The 16,235-nt window shown below is 37.6% G+C and overlaps 1 protein-coding gene across 1 annotated transcript; it reads left to right on the top strand.

Moving 5' to 3' along the window:
• Positions 1-1,177: 1,177 nt before the first annotated feature.
• LOC127688767 (methyl-CpG-binding domain protein 3-like 2B) lies at positions 1,178-2,512 on the top strand. The gene is made up of 2 exons (XM_052187733.1): positions 1,178-1,222; positions 1,871-2,512. Exons 1-2 carry the CDS (start codon positions 1,178-1,180, stop codon positions 2,510-2,512), a joined length of 687 nt encoding a protein of 228 aa, XP_052043693.1.
• Positions 2,513-16,235: the final 13,723 nt, after the last annotated feature.

Below are 16,235 nucleotides of genomic sequence, written 5' to 3'. Positions count from 1 at the left end.
TATATTAACACATCTATATATGTTATTTCTATAATGCATATAGTGTTTTAAGTGTTTTCAAATGGTTATTTGATAAGTATTTATTTTTTAAAGTTTTGTTTGCTTGAGAAAGGGTCTTACTATGTAACTCTGGCTGGTCAACTCAGATCTGCCATTCTCTTCCTCCACAGTGCTGGAATTAAAGGAGTATAACACCACACCCAACCCTGGTGAACATAAAAATATTCTCTAATTTTATTCTGCACAAAACTGATGGCTCGAGTGTGGCCTTTCACACCTTAAATTCCCTCACTGGGATGACAGAAGCAGGAGTTCCTGTGAGTTCCATGCCAGCCTGAGTTCCATAGGAAGAACCTGTCTCTGCCTCTCTCTCTCTCTCTCTCTCTCTCTCTCTCTCTCTCTGTCTTTCTCTCCTAAAGCTTTTTTGTTGTTGTTTTTTGTTTTTGTTGCTTTAAGATTTATTTATTTATATTTATTTATTAATGTATGTGAGTACACTGTCCCTGTCTTCATACCAGAAGAGGGCATCAGATCTTTGTTTCAAATGGTTGTGAGCTACCATGTGGTTGCTGGGAATTGAGCTCAGGACCTCTGTAAGAGCAGTCAGTGCTCTTAACTGCTGAACTCTCTCCAGCCTGGAAGAACCTTTCTTTAAAAAATGTATGAAAATTTATTTATATAGAAACAATTATTTCTATTTTTTATAATGTATTTAGAGATGTTGCACCATAGAGAAAAAAAATGGATGATATATAATGCTGATATAGAAATGTTGGTGAAATAATGTGTATGCTGAGTAGATTAGTTGTGTTTTTGCTCTGTACACATAGAACAGAATATTCAATCATTCATTATAAAGAATTTTCTTGTTTTGTATTTTTGTTTTTGGAGGCAGGAATTCCCTGTGTAACAGTTTTGGATGTTTTTGAACTAGCTCTGTAGACTAGACTGTACTTAAACTCACAGAGATCCATGAGCTCCTGCTTCCCAAGTTCATGGGATTAAAGGCATGTTTACTATACCCGTCTTATATACAGTTTTTTGTTTACTTGTGGGTTAGATTATCTGATAGTTTATCTCTCTTTTCTTATATAAAAGGAGGATTACGTGTGACAGACACTGACATTTTCAGCAACTCAAGACTTGCAGTGGAGCCTTTAGGACAAACTCTACAACCATGGAAGGGCCTTCAGGAAACTCAGTTTCAAGCCAGCCTTTGATAGTGAGTACTTAATTCACATTAACTGTGGAATGTTCATCCTTGTCCTTTCCCTTTTCTTAATTTAGTACATAGTTGTACTTGACATAAGTTGATATCCTTTGGACAGCTGTTAACTACTTGTTAATATTTGGTGGAAGAAATGTAAAATGTACTGCATCAGTCCAAAATGGCCAGGCTTTGCTCTGCTGTTGGATGATTTTTGTTTTTGTATGAACAACTAGTGTTTGTGCACAAACTTAAAAAGTGTACTTCTGCACTAGGGATGCCAGTGTATCACTGAGGTACATTTGGAGCATCAGTATACAGATGATACTGTAAGAATCATAAGAAAGAAAAGAACAGTATCTTTAAAGGAAGATGGAGGAAATCTGTGTATAACTTGTTTGACAGAGACTCTCAACTTCCTATCATTGATAGTCACATGAGCTAGATGTCCTAAAATACTGAGAAATAGAAGGTTTATTGCAGCAGTCTTGGGCAGCTAGCCCATGCTGCGATCTGAGTCCTAATTCTTCAGAGAAAATTGGTAGTAGAAGATCCATAAACTAAATAAAATAAAATAAAATAAAATAAAATAAAATAAAATAAAATCTCTATAACCATTTGTACATTTCATCCTATGTTTAAACTGTGACTTTGTTTTCAAAGGGAAGACTCACAAGAAGTATAATACCCAACAAATTACAGAAGAGAAGAGAGATCCAGGTTTCCCTGAGGAACATCAAGGCCAAAGATAGAACTAGTGTTACTTCCAGAGATTCTCGGAGGATGACCAGTAACATCTTTCCAAAGCCTGTAACCATAATAACTTCATACCCTGAGAATAAAACAAGGTACAGCAGAGAGGAAGCTAAGCTGAAGAAACCTAAGCAGCTATGTGCATTTGGCAGACTGCAGAACTATCAAGTTGAAAGCAGTAAAGAGGACCTATCATGTCCATTGAAGCTTACAAACCCTGTGGAAAGAATTGCACTGGGAATACAGGATGAAACCAACAACCAAAGTGGTGTTAAGGATCAGTTCACTCCTGGAGAAGTCACCTCTGTCCAATCCTTAAGCTTGGAAAATACTGGACAAGTGGCTCTTCAGCAATCACCTTCTTTCTCCAGTCAAGGGGTAACAATGCCACAGCCCCTTCATTTGTTACCATCTTACTTCATGCAAAAGGTAACTATTACAGACATCCAGAGACAGACCGGGGAGGTACAGAAAGCCAGGAAGAGACTGGCAGATGCCTTGGAGGCAGACAGGCTTGCCAGGCAGGTAGAGAAGATGGGGGAGCAAAGATGAGTAGAAAACAAGTGTTGAGGCTTCTATGACTTCTTGAAAGAATTTTGGGGTTTGTTGTTTGTTTGTTTGTTTGTTTTTTGGTGTTTGTTTTTTGGTTTTGGTCTTGGTTTTACAAGACCCTGGTTTTGCTACTCTGGTTGTCCTGGTTATCCTGTCTCTGCCTTCAGAGTGTTGAGTTTAAAGGCAAGTGCCACTATCATCCAGCATTAATTGTATGTATTTAATATACCCTACTCACTCCTTAATAAGCTTTTGGAAAGGCCAAAAATATATTCAGTAGAGTTTTAAATAATGGTGTTTCCAGTTTGGATAGAAATGTTCTATAAGAGAATTCTTGTGAAAACATTCTTTTGGTCAGTTACAATCTATAGTAGGACTCTGGGATAGATTCAACAGCAACCCACAGAGCAAAGGAAATGCCTTAATTTATAGAATTTAGATGAGAAAGGTCTATGTATTTAGCAGCTAGTTTTGTGAAGCTACTAGGTAGTTACAGAAGCATAACTTAGGCTAAGCAGGTCTTTGGCCTTGAGGCCTTGAAGCCTTGAATTTAAATTTCTGTTACTCTCTACCATGGGACTGCTACTTACTAGGTGTTTAGGCTTTAGATTGGACCTCTGGTTACCTCAGGCCTGGGAAGGGAGAGAAGCCTCTGTAGAAATGCTAATCTCAGTAGTGCTATGTCTTATTTAACAAGTCGATCTCTTTGTATTAGTATTACTGGGAGAAGAGTTCTTTCCTCAAAATTGTTCAATTTCAGGTTACAATTTTTTTAAAATTTGGTGATTATTAGAGTCTAACTATGTGGGCCAGTTAGGCCTTGAAATTGATCTTCCCATTATTGCCTGATTAATGTTATGATTACAGGCAAGAATCCCAGACCCAATTGTAGTTATTTTTATTCACTTTTAGTCTATAGGAATAATCTAGCCTGAAGGGTTATTTAGTGTTTTATACTAAGTATTTAAGTTGTTAACATTAATATTAATGAACAATGACTCATGTACTATAGCTTTTTACACCATTGTCTTAGAACTTGTTTTTGTGGAACTCTCTGTTGCAATCTCAAACAATCAATAAAGGTGTTTTAAATACATGTCCAGAGGATCTTTTAAGTAATTTAATGATATAAAGATATTATTATAGATGCTGTTATACCTGTCAGCTATACTAGCTCTCTATAATGAGCTATACCTCCATGTCCTATAGCTAATTTTAAAATAAATTTAGTTTTTTATTATATAAAGTTACATAAGGTTATTTGCATGCAAGACACAACACTACTCGGTGTTGTAACACACACCTTTGATCCCAGCAGTGGCAGGTAGATCTCTTGAGTTTGAGACCAATGTGATCTATGGAGCTGATCCTCTGAGAGAAAGAGCTTCACAGAGAATTCCTGACTCCACAAACCAATACTGCACTTTGACATATTTCCTTATACCCCACTACCACACTGCCCTTCCCGTCCTACAGATCTTTTTCCTCCAGTCATTTTCACTTCTATTTTCAAGTCCTCATTATATTTATGATTGTATGTATCTATAAAGGCTAGGGTTCACAAATAAAATGTGTCTTTGAGACTTAAGAATCCAAGAAGACATTTTTTCAGTGACACACCTTGATGTCAGGGCCACTGCCTTTCTCCACTTTGTATATATCTTCCTAGATATAATGTATTTAATGCTCCAATGGAATAAGAAAGACTCCCGAGGAGAGTTTGACTAACCAGGAAGGGAAAATAGCCATATAGATGTGATGCAATGGTTATTTTTGGTTAACTTGATTAAATGGTCAGATATAAAGCATTTTGGTAGAAGTAAAAAAGCTTCTGAATCAGCTCATGGATGCCCATGAGGTCATTTCCAAAGTTCATTAGATCCTGGAGACTTTGTCCTAATCAATGGCTTAATGCATGAATGCATTTAAAATCTGAATAGGATTGCTAGAAATTTGTTTTGAACATTACATCTCTTTTGTTTTGATGGGGTTTTTGTTTCTGAGGCAGCATTTCTCTCTGTAGTCCTGGAACTTATTCTGTAGTCCTGGCTGGTCTGGAACTTGGAGATCCACCTGCCTCTGCCTCCCAAGTGCTTAGATTAAAGGCAAGTTTCACCACTGCTAGCCTTAAAGATTAGATCTTGATAATAGCTCCTACCTCTTATCCTCTGACTCCTAAGCATCACTAGGTGATCATCTCTTACCCATACAATACATGCCCAACCTTTTGACAATGTGATGTTATTATTTACACAGTTCATGTTCAAGAACTACAGCTAAGTTTTGTAAATGCACAAAAAAGTATTTTAAGTAAATTTACAATTTTATGTTGTACTGAATTCATAGTTTTCCTTAGCTACATGCATCTGCATATTGCCTTTGGGCCATAGGTTGGACACAGTCGTCAGTGATCATATACTTCTCCATGATGCTTTGCCACACCACTGGCCAGGAACAATAAAAAGATCTAATTATAGATTTGAACTTCTGAAACTACTCAAAAAAAAACTATATATATATATATATATATATATATATATATATATATATATATATATATATATATATATAAATGTACACAAATATTATATATATGTATACATATATATAAAATGTGTGTGTGTGTGTGTGTGTGTGAAAGAGAGAGAGAGACAGTAGTAATGTGCTTGTTCACAAAGCCAAAAAGACCACAAGGAGCCAATTTTGATGTAATAGCATTAGGTATTCTTTATTATAAGCTCAAGCTTGGGCTGTCTGCAAAACCTTAAAACAGCAAGATGGGAATGTGGAGCAGCCCCCAAACCTCACCAGGACAGGGTTTTATAGGGAATGGCAAGCAAGCCAGGGGCTTAGGCCAACAGGTGGGTGTTTTGAAGCAAAACCTTGAACCATCACAAATGGTCTGAAAGTACATCTGAAACAATCAGACTAATCCTTGATTGCTTGGTGCTAGGAAGTAACTCTGGCCAAGCCATGGGGTCTTTCCTGGTTTGGGGGTATATCTTGGGTTTAGCTGAAGGTCAAATTCTCAGGCTTTTTTTCTGTTAATATGGAGGCTGGTCCCAAGATGGAGTAGGTTTGGCCTCTTAGTAAACTCTAGCTAATATATTAGGTTTGGAAGAAGCCAGAAGTTTTTGGACTTAGGTAAAGATCTTTGGAGTATTTGCTGCTATGATGACTTGAGAAGACATAATTTTAGTGGGTCAAATAGAGAATAAAAAAGAAAGGAAGATGTATCTATGCCTTGTACCTATTATAACCGGTTCAAAGGGTGCCTTATGGATAGTTCCTTATCAGTTCTATAGGCTTTGAGTAGGGATTACTCCATCCCTAATCAGTAGTGGTTCAAACTCTCCTTAGGTATCTGCTGTGGTCTTGTCCCTCTTTTCTCCTTGTATCAGTAGGTAAATCTAGTCCACTGATACTCACACCAAAGAACAAATTTAGTCTTGTCAAAGTCCTTCCTGTCTGACTTCTAATACAGAGGCTAGCGTAAGAGCAAGAAATCTAACCCTCCTAACCTGAAGTTTCTCTCCTAGAGCTTCTGTCACATAGTCTGTTGTAACTCTCCGAATTTAAAAGAAGAATTGCATATGAAAAGCAATTCATCTCTTCAGAATTGTCTAATTTCTATGGGACCCATTTCAAATAATTTTAAAAATTTCAGGACATGATTGAATGCTATACTTGTTATCATCATCAGGAAAAGAATTTTAAAGTACATACTGTTGGGTCATATGAATATTAAATGCTTCATTCTCTGCAGTCAAGTAAAAGACTCTTTGTACAAGATAAGATATCAATGCCAGCAAAGATTCTTTGTAGTCCCATTGGGTTTCTACTTGTGTAGTACAAGCTTTAACTCTAAGACCCAAGAGATTAGGCTAGTCCTTGATTCTCTTGCAATGCTTGCCCTCTCTAGCACTTCACACAAAAACCACAGGTGGAAACAACTCCTAGGAGTCAAGTGGGAATATTGGTACTTGGGCATCACTCAAGGGAGTACAGCAGGTAGGGTTCCTAGGAAAGAATATGAACTGTCCATGCAAATGAGAGACACAACTAGACAAGATTCTGAAACACAGAAGGATACCTGAGTGTTCCATCTGTCTCAGTGGTGTCTGGTTAGATCATAGGAGCTGCTGCCTCACAGGGTGGCCACAAACCCAGGCAGCCTCTCCATCCCCAAACTGTTGCAATTCAGTCTTTCAGTAGTTTCCATCTCTGGGCTCTCACAATGTCTTGTGAGAATATTTTTCTCTCTTTATCTGTCAGGAACCACAAAAGGACAAGCTAATAGCAAGCAAGTGATCTTCCTGAGATGGTCTGCTTTGGATTATTATATAATCTGTGACAGATTCACTATTAGGAAGGTCCTAAAAGAATTCATTTTAGGAAAGATTCCTGCTAATATGCTTTTCCTGTTATTATTAAACATATATAACAATAACTAGGTATTAGTTCTCCTTTTGGGAGCAGATGTCTGCAGATTTATGAAGAGGTACTGTCTAGCTGTGATGCTGTATAGAAAAATGGATGACTTCTTAAGTCTTTTTCTTTTTTTTAAATTCAATATTTTTTATTTACATTTCACATAGTTTTTCCTTTTCTGTCCCCCCACTCCCCGAAAGTCCCATAAGCCCCCTTTCCTCCCCCTGTTCTCCTACCCACCCCTTCCCACTTCCCTGTTCTGATTTTGCCCTATACTGCTACACTGAGTCTTTCCAGAACAAGGGGCCACTCCTCCATTCGTCTTGTACCTCATTTGATGTGTGGATTAGGTTTTGGGTATTCCAGTTTTCTAGGTTAATAACTTATTAGTGAGTGCATACCAGGATTGATCTTTTGAGACTGGTTAAGCCTTAATGATGATCCTATAAGAATTCCTAAAATTATGTCAGGGATTATTAAGCTCTTTTATAGTGGGATTCCTATCAGGTCCTTTTCTGATAGTCAAAACTGCAGTGAGAACTCAGTCAGTCTTCCAAGTGTCACTGGTTAATTGCTCTTAGTAACCAGACTTTCTCCTACTCAGAGCAAATTCCAAGAAGTTGTAAAAACAATTAACTGAAGATCACAAAAAGGGAACTAACAATTTATTATAAATCCTAGGACAGAATATAAAATATTGACTGGGTTTATCAATACAAAACCTCACTAATAACTTAGTTATGGTTTTAAACCTTCAGGAAACCTGTAGAGCTGAGTCAGGTGATGTATGTTTAGTCAGATAATTACTCCAAATGGATATGCACATAGTCTCTGTTGTAAACTTCTATTTCAATTTGTGATTTGATCTTTTTGTGAACTTGTGATGAATGTTTTAACAGGTGATCATGTATTCTAAAAGATGTATAAGTACTGAGGACAAAGAGATGAGAAGCAGAGATTTTTTTTTTCCTTACTAGAATTTTCCCTCCATTCCCCACTTAGCGTTTTTCCCCTTCCCTGCTTAGGATCTTTCTGCTTTTTCCCTTAGTTAGCTTTCATAGGAAACTTTACAACTTAGCAATAAACTCTATAATCACTTTTCAAAGTGTTCCTTTTTCTTCCTGTGACTTCTGACTAGCAGGCCAAAAGTGAGAGGTGCTCAGTTCCTGCTGAGCTCTAACAAAGGCCACATTACTTAATCCCTGCTGTTAGGCTACAGGTGTCAACCACCTAAGGCAGCAGCTTTTTAGTTTACCCACAGAAACTGCAGGAAAGTATTTAGGACTTTTTAAAAGTTATCATCAGCATTTCAGTACAGTTAGAGAGCTAGATCATCTGGAGGCCCTCAAACTTTAAAGCCACATCAGAGTCCTACTCTGTGTCCCCCTTCAGGTAGGGAAGTTCCCAGCATTTATAAAGAGTATTAGTTTTTTTTTTCCCCTTACTGAAAGCTGTAAGTTTCACAAGGAGTAGTGTTTCCTAAATCCTGCCTTTCCATCAATTATACAATTGCATTAGAATATGAAGCTGGGCTTTCAGCAATAAGATAAAATGCAATCAGCACTTTCATTTGGGATAAAGAGTGAAGGGAAAGAAATGCTCCTTTAAAGGACTGTCTTTGGACATTTAAAAGCTCATCCTGGATTGCCTGACAAGACCCCTTAAGGCAATGCCACAGCAGATTTGTATCCCAGTTAGATTATAGGCTTTACATAGGAAAAATTGGCCATACAATCTCATTCTTTACATCATCAAAATAGTATTGACTTGAGACAATAATTTGGTATTTCTAGAAAATATGCATGTCAAATTTAAAGACTTGTTGTATGTCCTCAATTTCTGGAAGCAACTTTACATCATTTTGTAAGGAATTTGGTATTGAACATAAAACTGGAATTCCTTATCACCCAATTAGAAAAGGAATTGTTGAGCATGCACATAGCACTCCAAAAAATTGGCTTTTAAAAAACAAAAGAGGGGGAATTCCATTATACCCTCCAAGGTTACCAAAAGCATATCTTATTTTTATCTTACTTACGTTTTTTGCAAACTGATGCTAAAGGTCAGTCTGCAGCAGATCACTACTAGCATCCAGTCACTTCCAGATCATATGCCATGGTTAAATGGCATAAGATCTACTACCCTAACTACTACATGGAATGGTCCCAACCCTGTTTTAATATGGTGGTGAGGTTCTATCTGTGTTTTTTCACAAAAAGAGGATGGAGCTCAATGGCTGCCTGAAATATTTTTTCCTCCAAATAGACACAGATCCTGAGTCTTCTAGTAAGGTTGATTCCAAATATGAAGAGGGCTCAAAATCCCTACCAGCCAGCTGAGTTAACTGTGAACATAGTCTCCACTCTTACTGGAGAAGTAAGTGCTTTCTATCAATTCTCAAAGCTATGGTGACCAGTCTTTGTGTCTGATCTTTGCTAATGAGCAGCTGACTTGAATGCCTAGGACATTCCTGCAGACAGCTCTAATGCTGTTGCGTTTAACCTTTGACTTTGTATCTTAAGCAGATTGGTTGTCTTCACACAGGATCGCCTTCAGCAAGCTCAGTTATTCACCATGGCAGTCATTCATCGATATGAAGAAATACACTGAATGCATATTCATATGTTGGTACATGTTTGTGGCTTTGGTCTGAATGAGAAAAAGGTGTACTTAGAAAGGCCTATTGTCAGAGATGGGCAACTGGTGTTTTTGAGCTCATATAGACCTAAAACAGAGACAATTTACAAAAGGCTGTGTTTTGTCCAAACAAACACCAAAAAACTGAGTTTGTTCTCTGAGATGGGTAAGAAGGAGCAATACAGAACTAGACCTAAGACAGACATGGTCACTTAGTCACCATTATTTCCTAGATGGGATCATGAAATACATGTAAATCTTGTGCCCCCATTCCATTCATCTTTAAAAAATAAAGGGGGGGGGGATTGTGTCCTTCCCCAAGTCTTGAGCAGGCTATTTAGACCTAAATTGTTTGCCATAGTAGGTCTTCTACTGACCTAGCCCACCTAGGGTGGAGTCTACTAACTTAGGTGGAAGTCTCCTGCTTTGCATCTGCAGTTTCCTGCAGAAGCAGACTGCCTACTGAGCTTCCTACTGTTTTCCAACAGAATCCAGCTGAAACAAAGGATGGTTCTTTGGGTTTTTCCCCTATGTATACACAGAGCTAAAAATTAAACTTTGAGCCTTGATCAGAAGTTTTGTCTTGATGCCATACTTCCGTCATCCACCTGTCCTGTTTCATCTCTAGCCTCCCTTCCAGGTGTACCCAGTTCTCCATGGCTCCTGAATGACTATAGGGGATGGCTCTTGAAAATTTAGAATCCTGAAGGTTTGATGAGTTTCCTGTTTAGTTAGCTTCCTCTCTCAATGCCATTTAGTGCATTCTTTTTTTCACATAGGATAGAATATTTCAATTCAGCAAACATGTACATAAGAGTTCCCAAAAAGTACTCAATACATGAGGCAGTATTAAGATAAGTGACTGTCTTATGTACAAACTAGGACTATACTATTATTAGTCCGAGAACTTAGGCAAGTGACTAATGTGCGCTATATGAACTTCTTCATTAGAAAACTTGGAATAATATCTGAACACAAGGATGCTTATCCAGAGTACTCAATAGTAACCTAGAAGGTATTTATGCTTGTCTGTGAAAAGTACTACATTGTGTTTGACCATTTATTATCAATATATAATAGCACTTTATTATGAAAAAAATGTGGTTCCTATAAAATAAGAAATACTTTCTACAAAAAAAAAAAATATCTAATCTTGTATGCACCTAGCTATAGAACTTCAAAATAAAATTTAAAAATGGTAAATCAGAAGAATGTTAATCCATAGACAACTACTATGTTTCTACCACCAAATCACTTTAAAAGAAAATAGTTTGTATATAACATTAAAATAGACTATAGTAGCATGCATATACCATATATAAACATGTAAGAGAATATATATATATATATATATATATATATATATATATATATATATATATATATATATATATATATGAAGTATGGATATCATTTGTCACATAGGGTTTACCAGTTAGATATAACATTTAGCTGTAACTGAATAACAACTAAACAAACAACAAATCATGTTCTTTAAGAGGAAACTAAATCATTGTTACAGTTCCCCTGTTTATGCCATTATGATCAAGACAAAATAAAACAGTTCTTATTCCAGATCTTACAGCTGGTTGCCAACAGAAAGCATGAGAAGAAGAGAAAATGAGTGAGAGGTCAGGGTTTCTCTTCAGCCTCCAAATTTCACGGAATCAGTGTTAAGGCTTCAAAAAATCTTTGAGTATTATTTTAATACTGCTTAAATATTTAAAAAAGCATTTACTTGGTTATTGGGCTGACATGTATGCTGATGTTAGAGGATAACATCTGGATGTCCACTCTCTTCTTTCACTGTCTGGGTTATGGAAACCAAACTGAGGTGACCAGGTTTTGTGGCAAAAACCTTCAGCCACTGAGACATCTTGTTTGCTCTAAGTAGGACAAAATGGAGACCAGGTACTCACAAGTACAGAAAGAATAAAAAGCATATCAAAAAGTTGCACACTCTGACAAAAATACTATGTTATCTGGTCAGGCTGGCATCAAATTCAAAACCCATATTGCCAGTCTCCTAAGTACTATGATTAGTATTGTGTGCTACCATCTACCATACCATTAGGAAGATAAGCTATGAGTACACTGCACTGAAAATTTGTAAATGTTAAGGGCTTCTTCGGGGGCAGGGTGTAGTAGGGTCACACATATAAACATACATGGTTATAAAACAAAATCATAAACTCATAATCTTATAATTCATCCCAAAGCAAAAGAATATACCTTTTTCTCAGCACCTCATGGCACCTTCTCCAAAATCGATCAAATAGTTGATCACAAGACCTCAACAAATATAAGAAGAGCTAAATAATCCCAGGCCTCCTATCAGATCACTATGGAGTAAAAGTCATCTTTAATAACAACAAAAACAACAGAAAACCCACATACACATGGAAACTGAACAATACTCAATGATACCTTGGTCAAGGAAGAAATAAAAAAAGAAATCAAAGACTTTTTAGAATTTAATGAAAATGAAGGCACAACATACCCAAATTTAAGGGACACAATGAAAGCAGTGCTAAGAGGAAAACTCATAGCTTTGAGTAGCTCCAAAAAGAAATTGGAGAGAGCATACACTAGAAGCTTAACAGCACAACTGAAAGCCCTGGAACAAAAAGAAGCTAATTTACCTGGGAGGAGAAGAAGACAGGAAATCATTAAACTCAGGGCTGAAATCAATCCAGTAGAAACTAAGAACCATACAAAGAATCAACAAAACCAGGAGCTTGTTCTTTGAGAAAATCAACAAGATAGACAAACAATTAGCCAGACTAACTAAACGGCACAGAGACAGTATCCAAATTAACAAAAAATGAAAATGGAATGAAAAGGGAGATATAACAACAGGAACTGAGGAGATTCAAAAAATTATCAGATCCTACTACAAAAGCCTGTACTCAACACAACTGGAGAATCTGGAGGAAATGGACAATTTCTTAGACAGATACCAAACACCAAAATTATATCAAGATCAAATAGATCGTCTAAACAGAACCATAATCCCTAAAGAAATTGAAGGGGTCATAGAAAGCCTTCCAATCAAAAGAAGCACAGGACCAGATGGTTTTAGTGCAGAATTCTATCACACCTTCAAATAAGACTTAACACCAATACTCTTCAAACTATTCCACCAAGTAGAAACAAAAGGAACACTATGCAACTCGTTCTACGAAGCCACATTATGCTGATACCAAAACCACACAAAGATCTGACAAAGAGAATTTCAGGCCAATATCCCTTATGAATATCGATGCAAAAATACTCAATAAAATTCTTGCCCACTGAATCCAAGAACACATCAAAATGACCATCCACCATGATCAAGTAGGCTTCATCCCAGGGATGCAGGGATGGTTCAATATAAGGAAATCCATCAATGCAATCCACAACATAAACAAACTCAGAGAAAAAAAAACATACATGATCATTTCATTAGATGCTGAAAAAGCATTTGACAAAATTCAGCATCCTTTCATGCTAAAAGTCTTGGAAAGAATAGGAATTTGAGACCCATATCTAAACATAGTAAAAGCAATATACAGCAAACTGGTAGCCAACATCAAACTAAATGGAGAGAAACTTCAAGCAATCCCACTAAAATCAGGGACTAGACAAAGCTGCCCCCTCTCTCAATATCTTTTCAATACAGTTCTTGAAGTCCTAGCTATGGCAATTAGACAACATAAGGAAGTCAAAGGGATACAAATTGGAAAGGAAGAAGTCAAACTATCACTATTTACAGATGATATGCTAGTATACTTAAGTGACCCAAAAAACTACCAGAGAACTCCTACAGCTGATAAACAACTTCAGCAAAGTGGCTGGTTACAAAATCAACTCAGGCAAATCAGTAGCCTTTCTATACTCAAAGGATAAGCAGACTGAGAAAGAAATTAGGGAAACGACACCCTTCACAATAGCCACAAACAGCATAAAGTATCTTGGGGTGACTCTAATCAAACAAGTGAAAGACCTATACGACAAGAACTTAAGATCTCTGAAGAAGGAAATCGAAGAAGACCTCAGAAAATGGAAAAATCTTCCATTCACATGTATTGGCAAGATTAATATAGTTAAAATAGTCATCTTGCCAAAAGCAATCTACAGATTCAACACAATCCCCATCAAAATCCCAACTCAGTTCTGCATAGAGTTAGAAAGAGCAATTCTCAAATTCATCTGAAATAACAAAAAACCCAGGATAACTAAAACTATTCTCAACAGTAAAAGAACTTCTGGGGGAATCAGTATCCCAGACCTCAAACATTACTACAGAGCAATAGTGATAAAAACTGCATGGTATTGGTCTGGCAAGTGGATCAATGGAATAGGATTGAAGACCCAGAAATGAACCCACACACCTATGGTCACTTGATCTTCAACAAAGGAGCAGAAACCATCCAGTGGAAAAAATCAAGGACTGTCTTAGCACTCTGGTGGCACTGTTCTGGCACTGTCACTGCACTGTCCTCTTACTGTCCCAGCAATGCCGCCACTATGTCCCCGTACTTTACCCTCACTGTTTCCGCATTTTTGCCACACTGTCTTTGCACTGTCTCTGAAATATCCCTGCAGAGGCACCACACAGCCTTCGCACAGTCCTGGCACTGTCCTGGGACTTTCCCTGCACTGTCCCCGCACTGTCCACTCACTATTCAATGGAATAGAATTGAAGACCCAGAAATGAAAGATCACACACCTATGGTCACTTGATCTTCAACAAAGGAGCTGAAAACATCCCGTGGAAAAAAGATAGCCTTTTCAACAAATGGTGCTGGTTCAATTGGAGGTCAGCATGCAGAAGAATGCAAATGATCAATCCTTATCTCCTTGTACTAAGCTCAATGAATGCCAAGTGGATCAAGGACCTCCACATAAAACCTGACACACTGAAACTAATAGAAAAGAAACTGGGGAAGACCCTTGAGGATATGGGCACAGGGGAAAAGTTCCTGGACAGAACACCAATAGCTTATGCTCTAAGATCAAGAATTGACAAATGGGACCTCATAAAATTACAAAGTTTCTGTAAGGCAAAGGACACTGTCAAAAGGACAAAATGTCAACCAACATATTGGGAAAGGATCTTCAACAACCCTACATCCAACAGAGGGCTGATATCTAATATATACAAAGAACTCAAGAAGGTAGACCTCAGAGAACCAAATAACCCTATTAAAAAGTGGGGTACGGAGCTAAACAAAGAATTTTCACATGAAGAACTTCAGATGGCTGAGAAGCCCCTTAAGAAATGTTCAACATCATTAATCATTAGGGAAATGCAAATCAAAACAACCCTGAGATTTCACCTCACACCAGTGAGAATGGCTAAGGTTAAAAACTCAGGAGACAGCAGGTATTGGTGAAGATGTGGAGAAAGAGGAACACTCCTCCACTGCTGGTGGGATTGCAAGATGGTACAACCACTTTGGAAATCAGTCTGGCTGTTCCTCAGAAATCTGGACATGACACTTCTGGAGGACCCTACCATACTACTACTGGGCATATACCCAGAGGATTCCCAGACATGCAATAAGGACACATGCTCCACTATGTTCATAGCAGCCCTATTTGTAATAGCCAGAAGCTTGAAAGAACCCAGGTGTCCCTCAGTGGAGGAATGGATACAAAAAAATGTGGTATATTTACACAATGGAGTACTATTCAGCCATTAGGAACAATGAATTCATGAAATTCTTAGACAAATGGATGGAGTTGGAGATCATACTAAGTGAGGCAACCCAGTCTCAAAAGATCAGTCATGGTATGCACTCACTGATAAGTGGATATTAGCCTGGAAAACTGGAATACCCAAAACATAATCCACATATTAAATGATGTCCAAGAAGAATGGAGGAGTGGCTTCCGGTTCTGGAAAGATTCAGTGCAGCAGTACAGGGGAACACCAGAACAGGGAAGTGGGAAGGGGTGAATGGGGAAATAGGGGGAGGGAAGAGGGCTTATGGGACTTTCGGAGAGTGGGGAGGCTAAAAAGGGGAAATCATTTGAAATGTAAATAAAAAATATATCGAATAAAAAAAATAATGGAACCTACAGGTAGTGCCTACTGATAGAGGTAATTCCACACACATCCTTTTCAACAATTTCTCAGTAGAGAGCTGATGCTAAAGCACCCTGACATGTATTACTTCACTTTCCTAGAGTGTACCTCTAATTTAGATGCTTAGTAGGAATCACTGTAAACTTCTTCTCCATCAGGGGATACCTCAAAGGCTTGCCAATGACATTGAGCTCAAGGGGGATTTTCAGAAAGCATTCTCATTCCTCTTCAAAAGAGGAAACGGTCAAAGGTTTCCCATGCCATGATCACTGCAGAGCACTTCATTACTTGTGGTTAGTAATATGAATACTTCGCTGTACAGTTTTCTGATTTTCTTATATTCTTCAGTTGTGGGATTGCCAACCAGAAAAACTGAAAAGATTGAGATCACTCGAGGGAAGCCACTGCCACATTCTCGTTATTCTACTCACAAGATTTTCCTGACATGACGCCCCTGGGGTACATACAAAGTGAATTAAAAAACCCTATCACATAGATGTCTTTGCAGAGAGATTTAACAATTAACTGAATGTCATTTTATATTGATCAAAAAAAAATGAAGATCTACTGAAGGCTTCTCTT

The sequence above is a fragment of the Apodemus sylvaticus genome, chromosome 7 (genome assembly GCF_947179515.1).
Source record: "Apodemus sylvaticus chromosome 7, mApoSyl1.1, whole genome shotgun sequence".
In the NCBI taxonomy this organism is placed as follows: domain Eukaryota; kingdom Metazoa; phylum Chordata; class Mammalia; order Rodentia; family Muridae; genus Apodemus; species Apodemus sylvaticus.
This window is presented reverse-complemented; position numbering and strand designations above follow the sequence as displayed.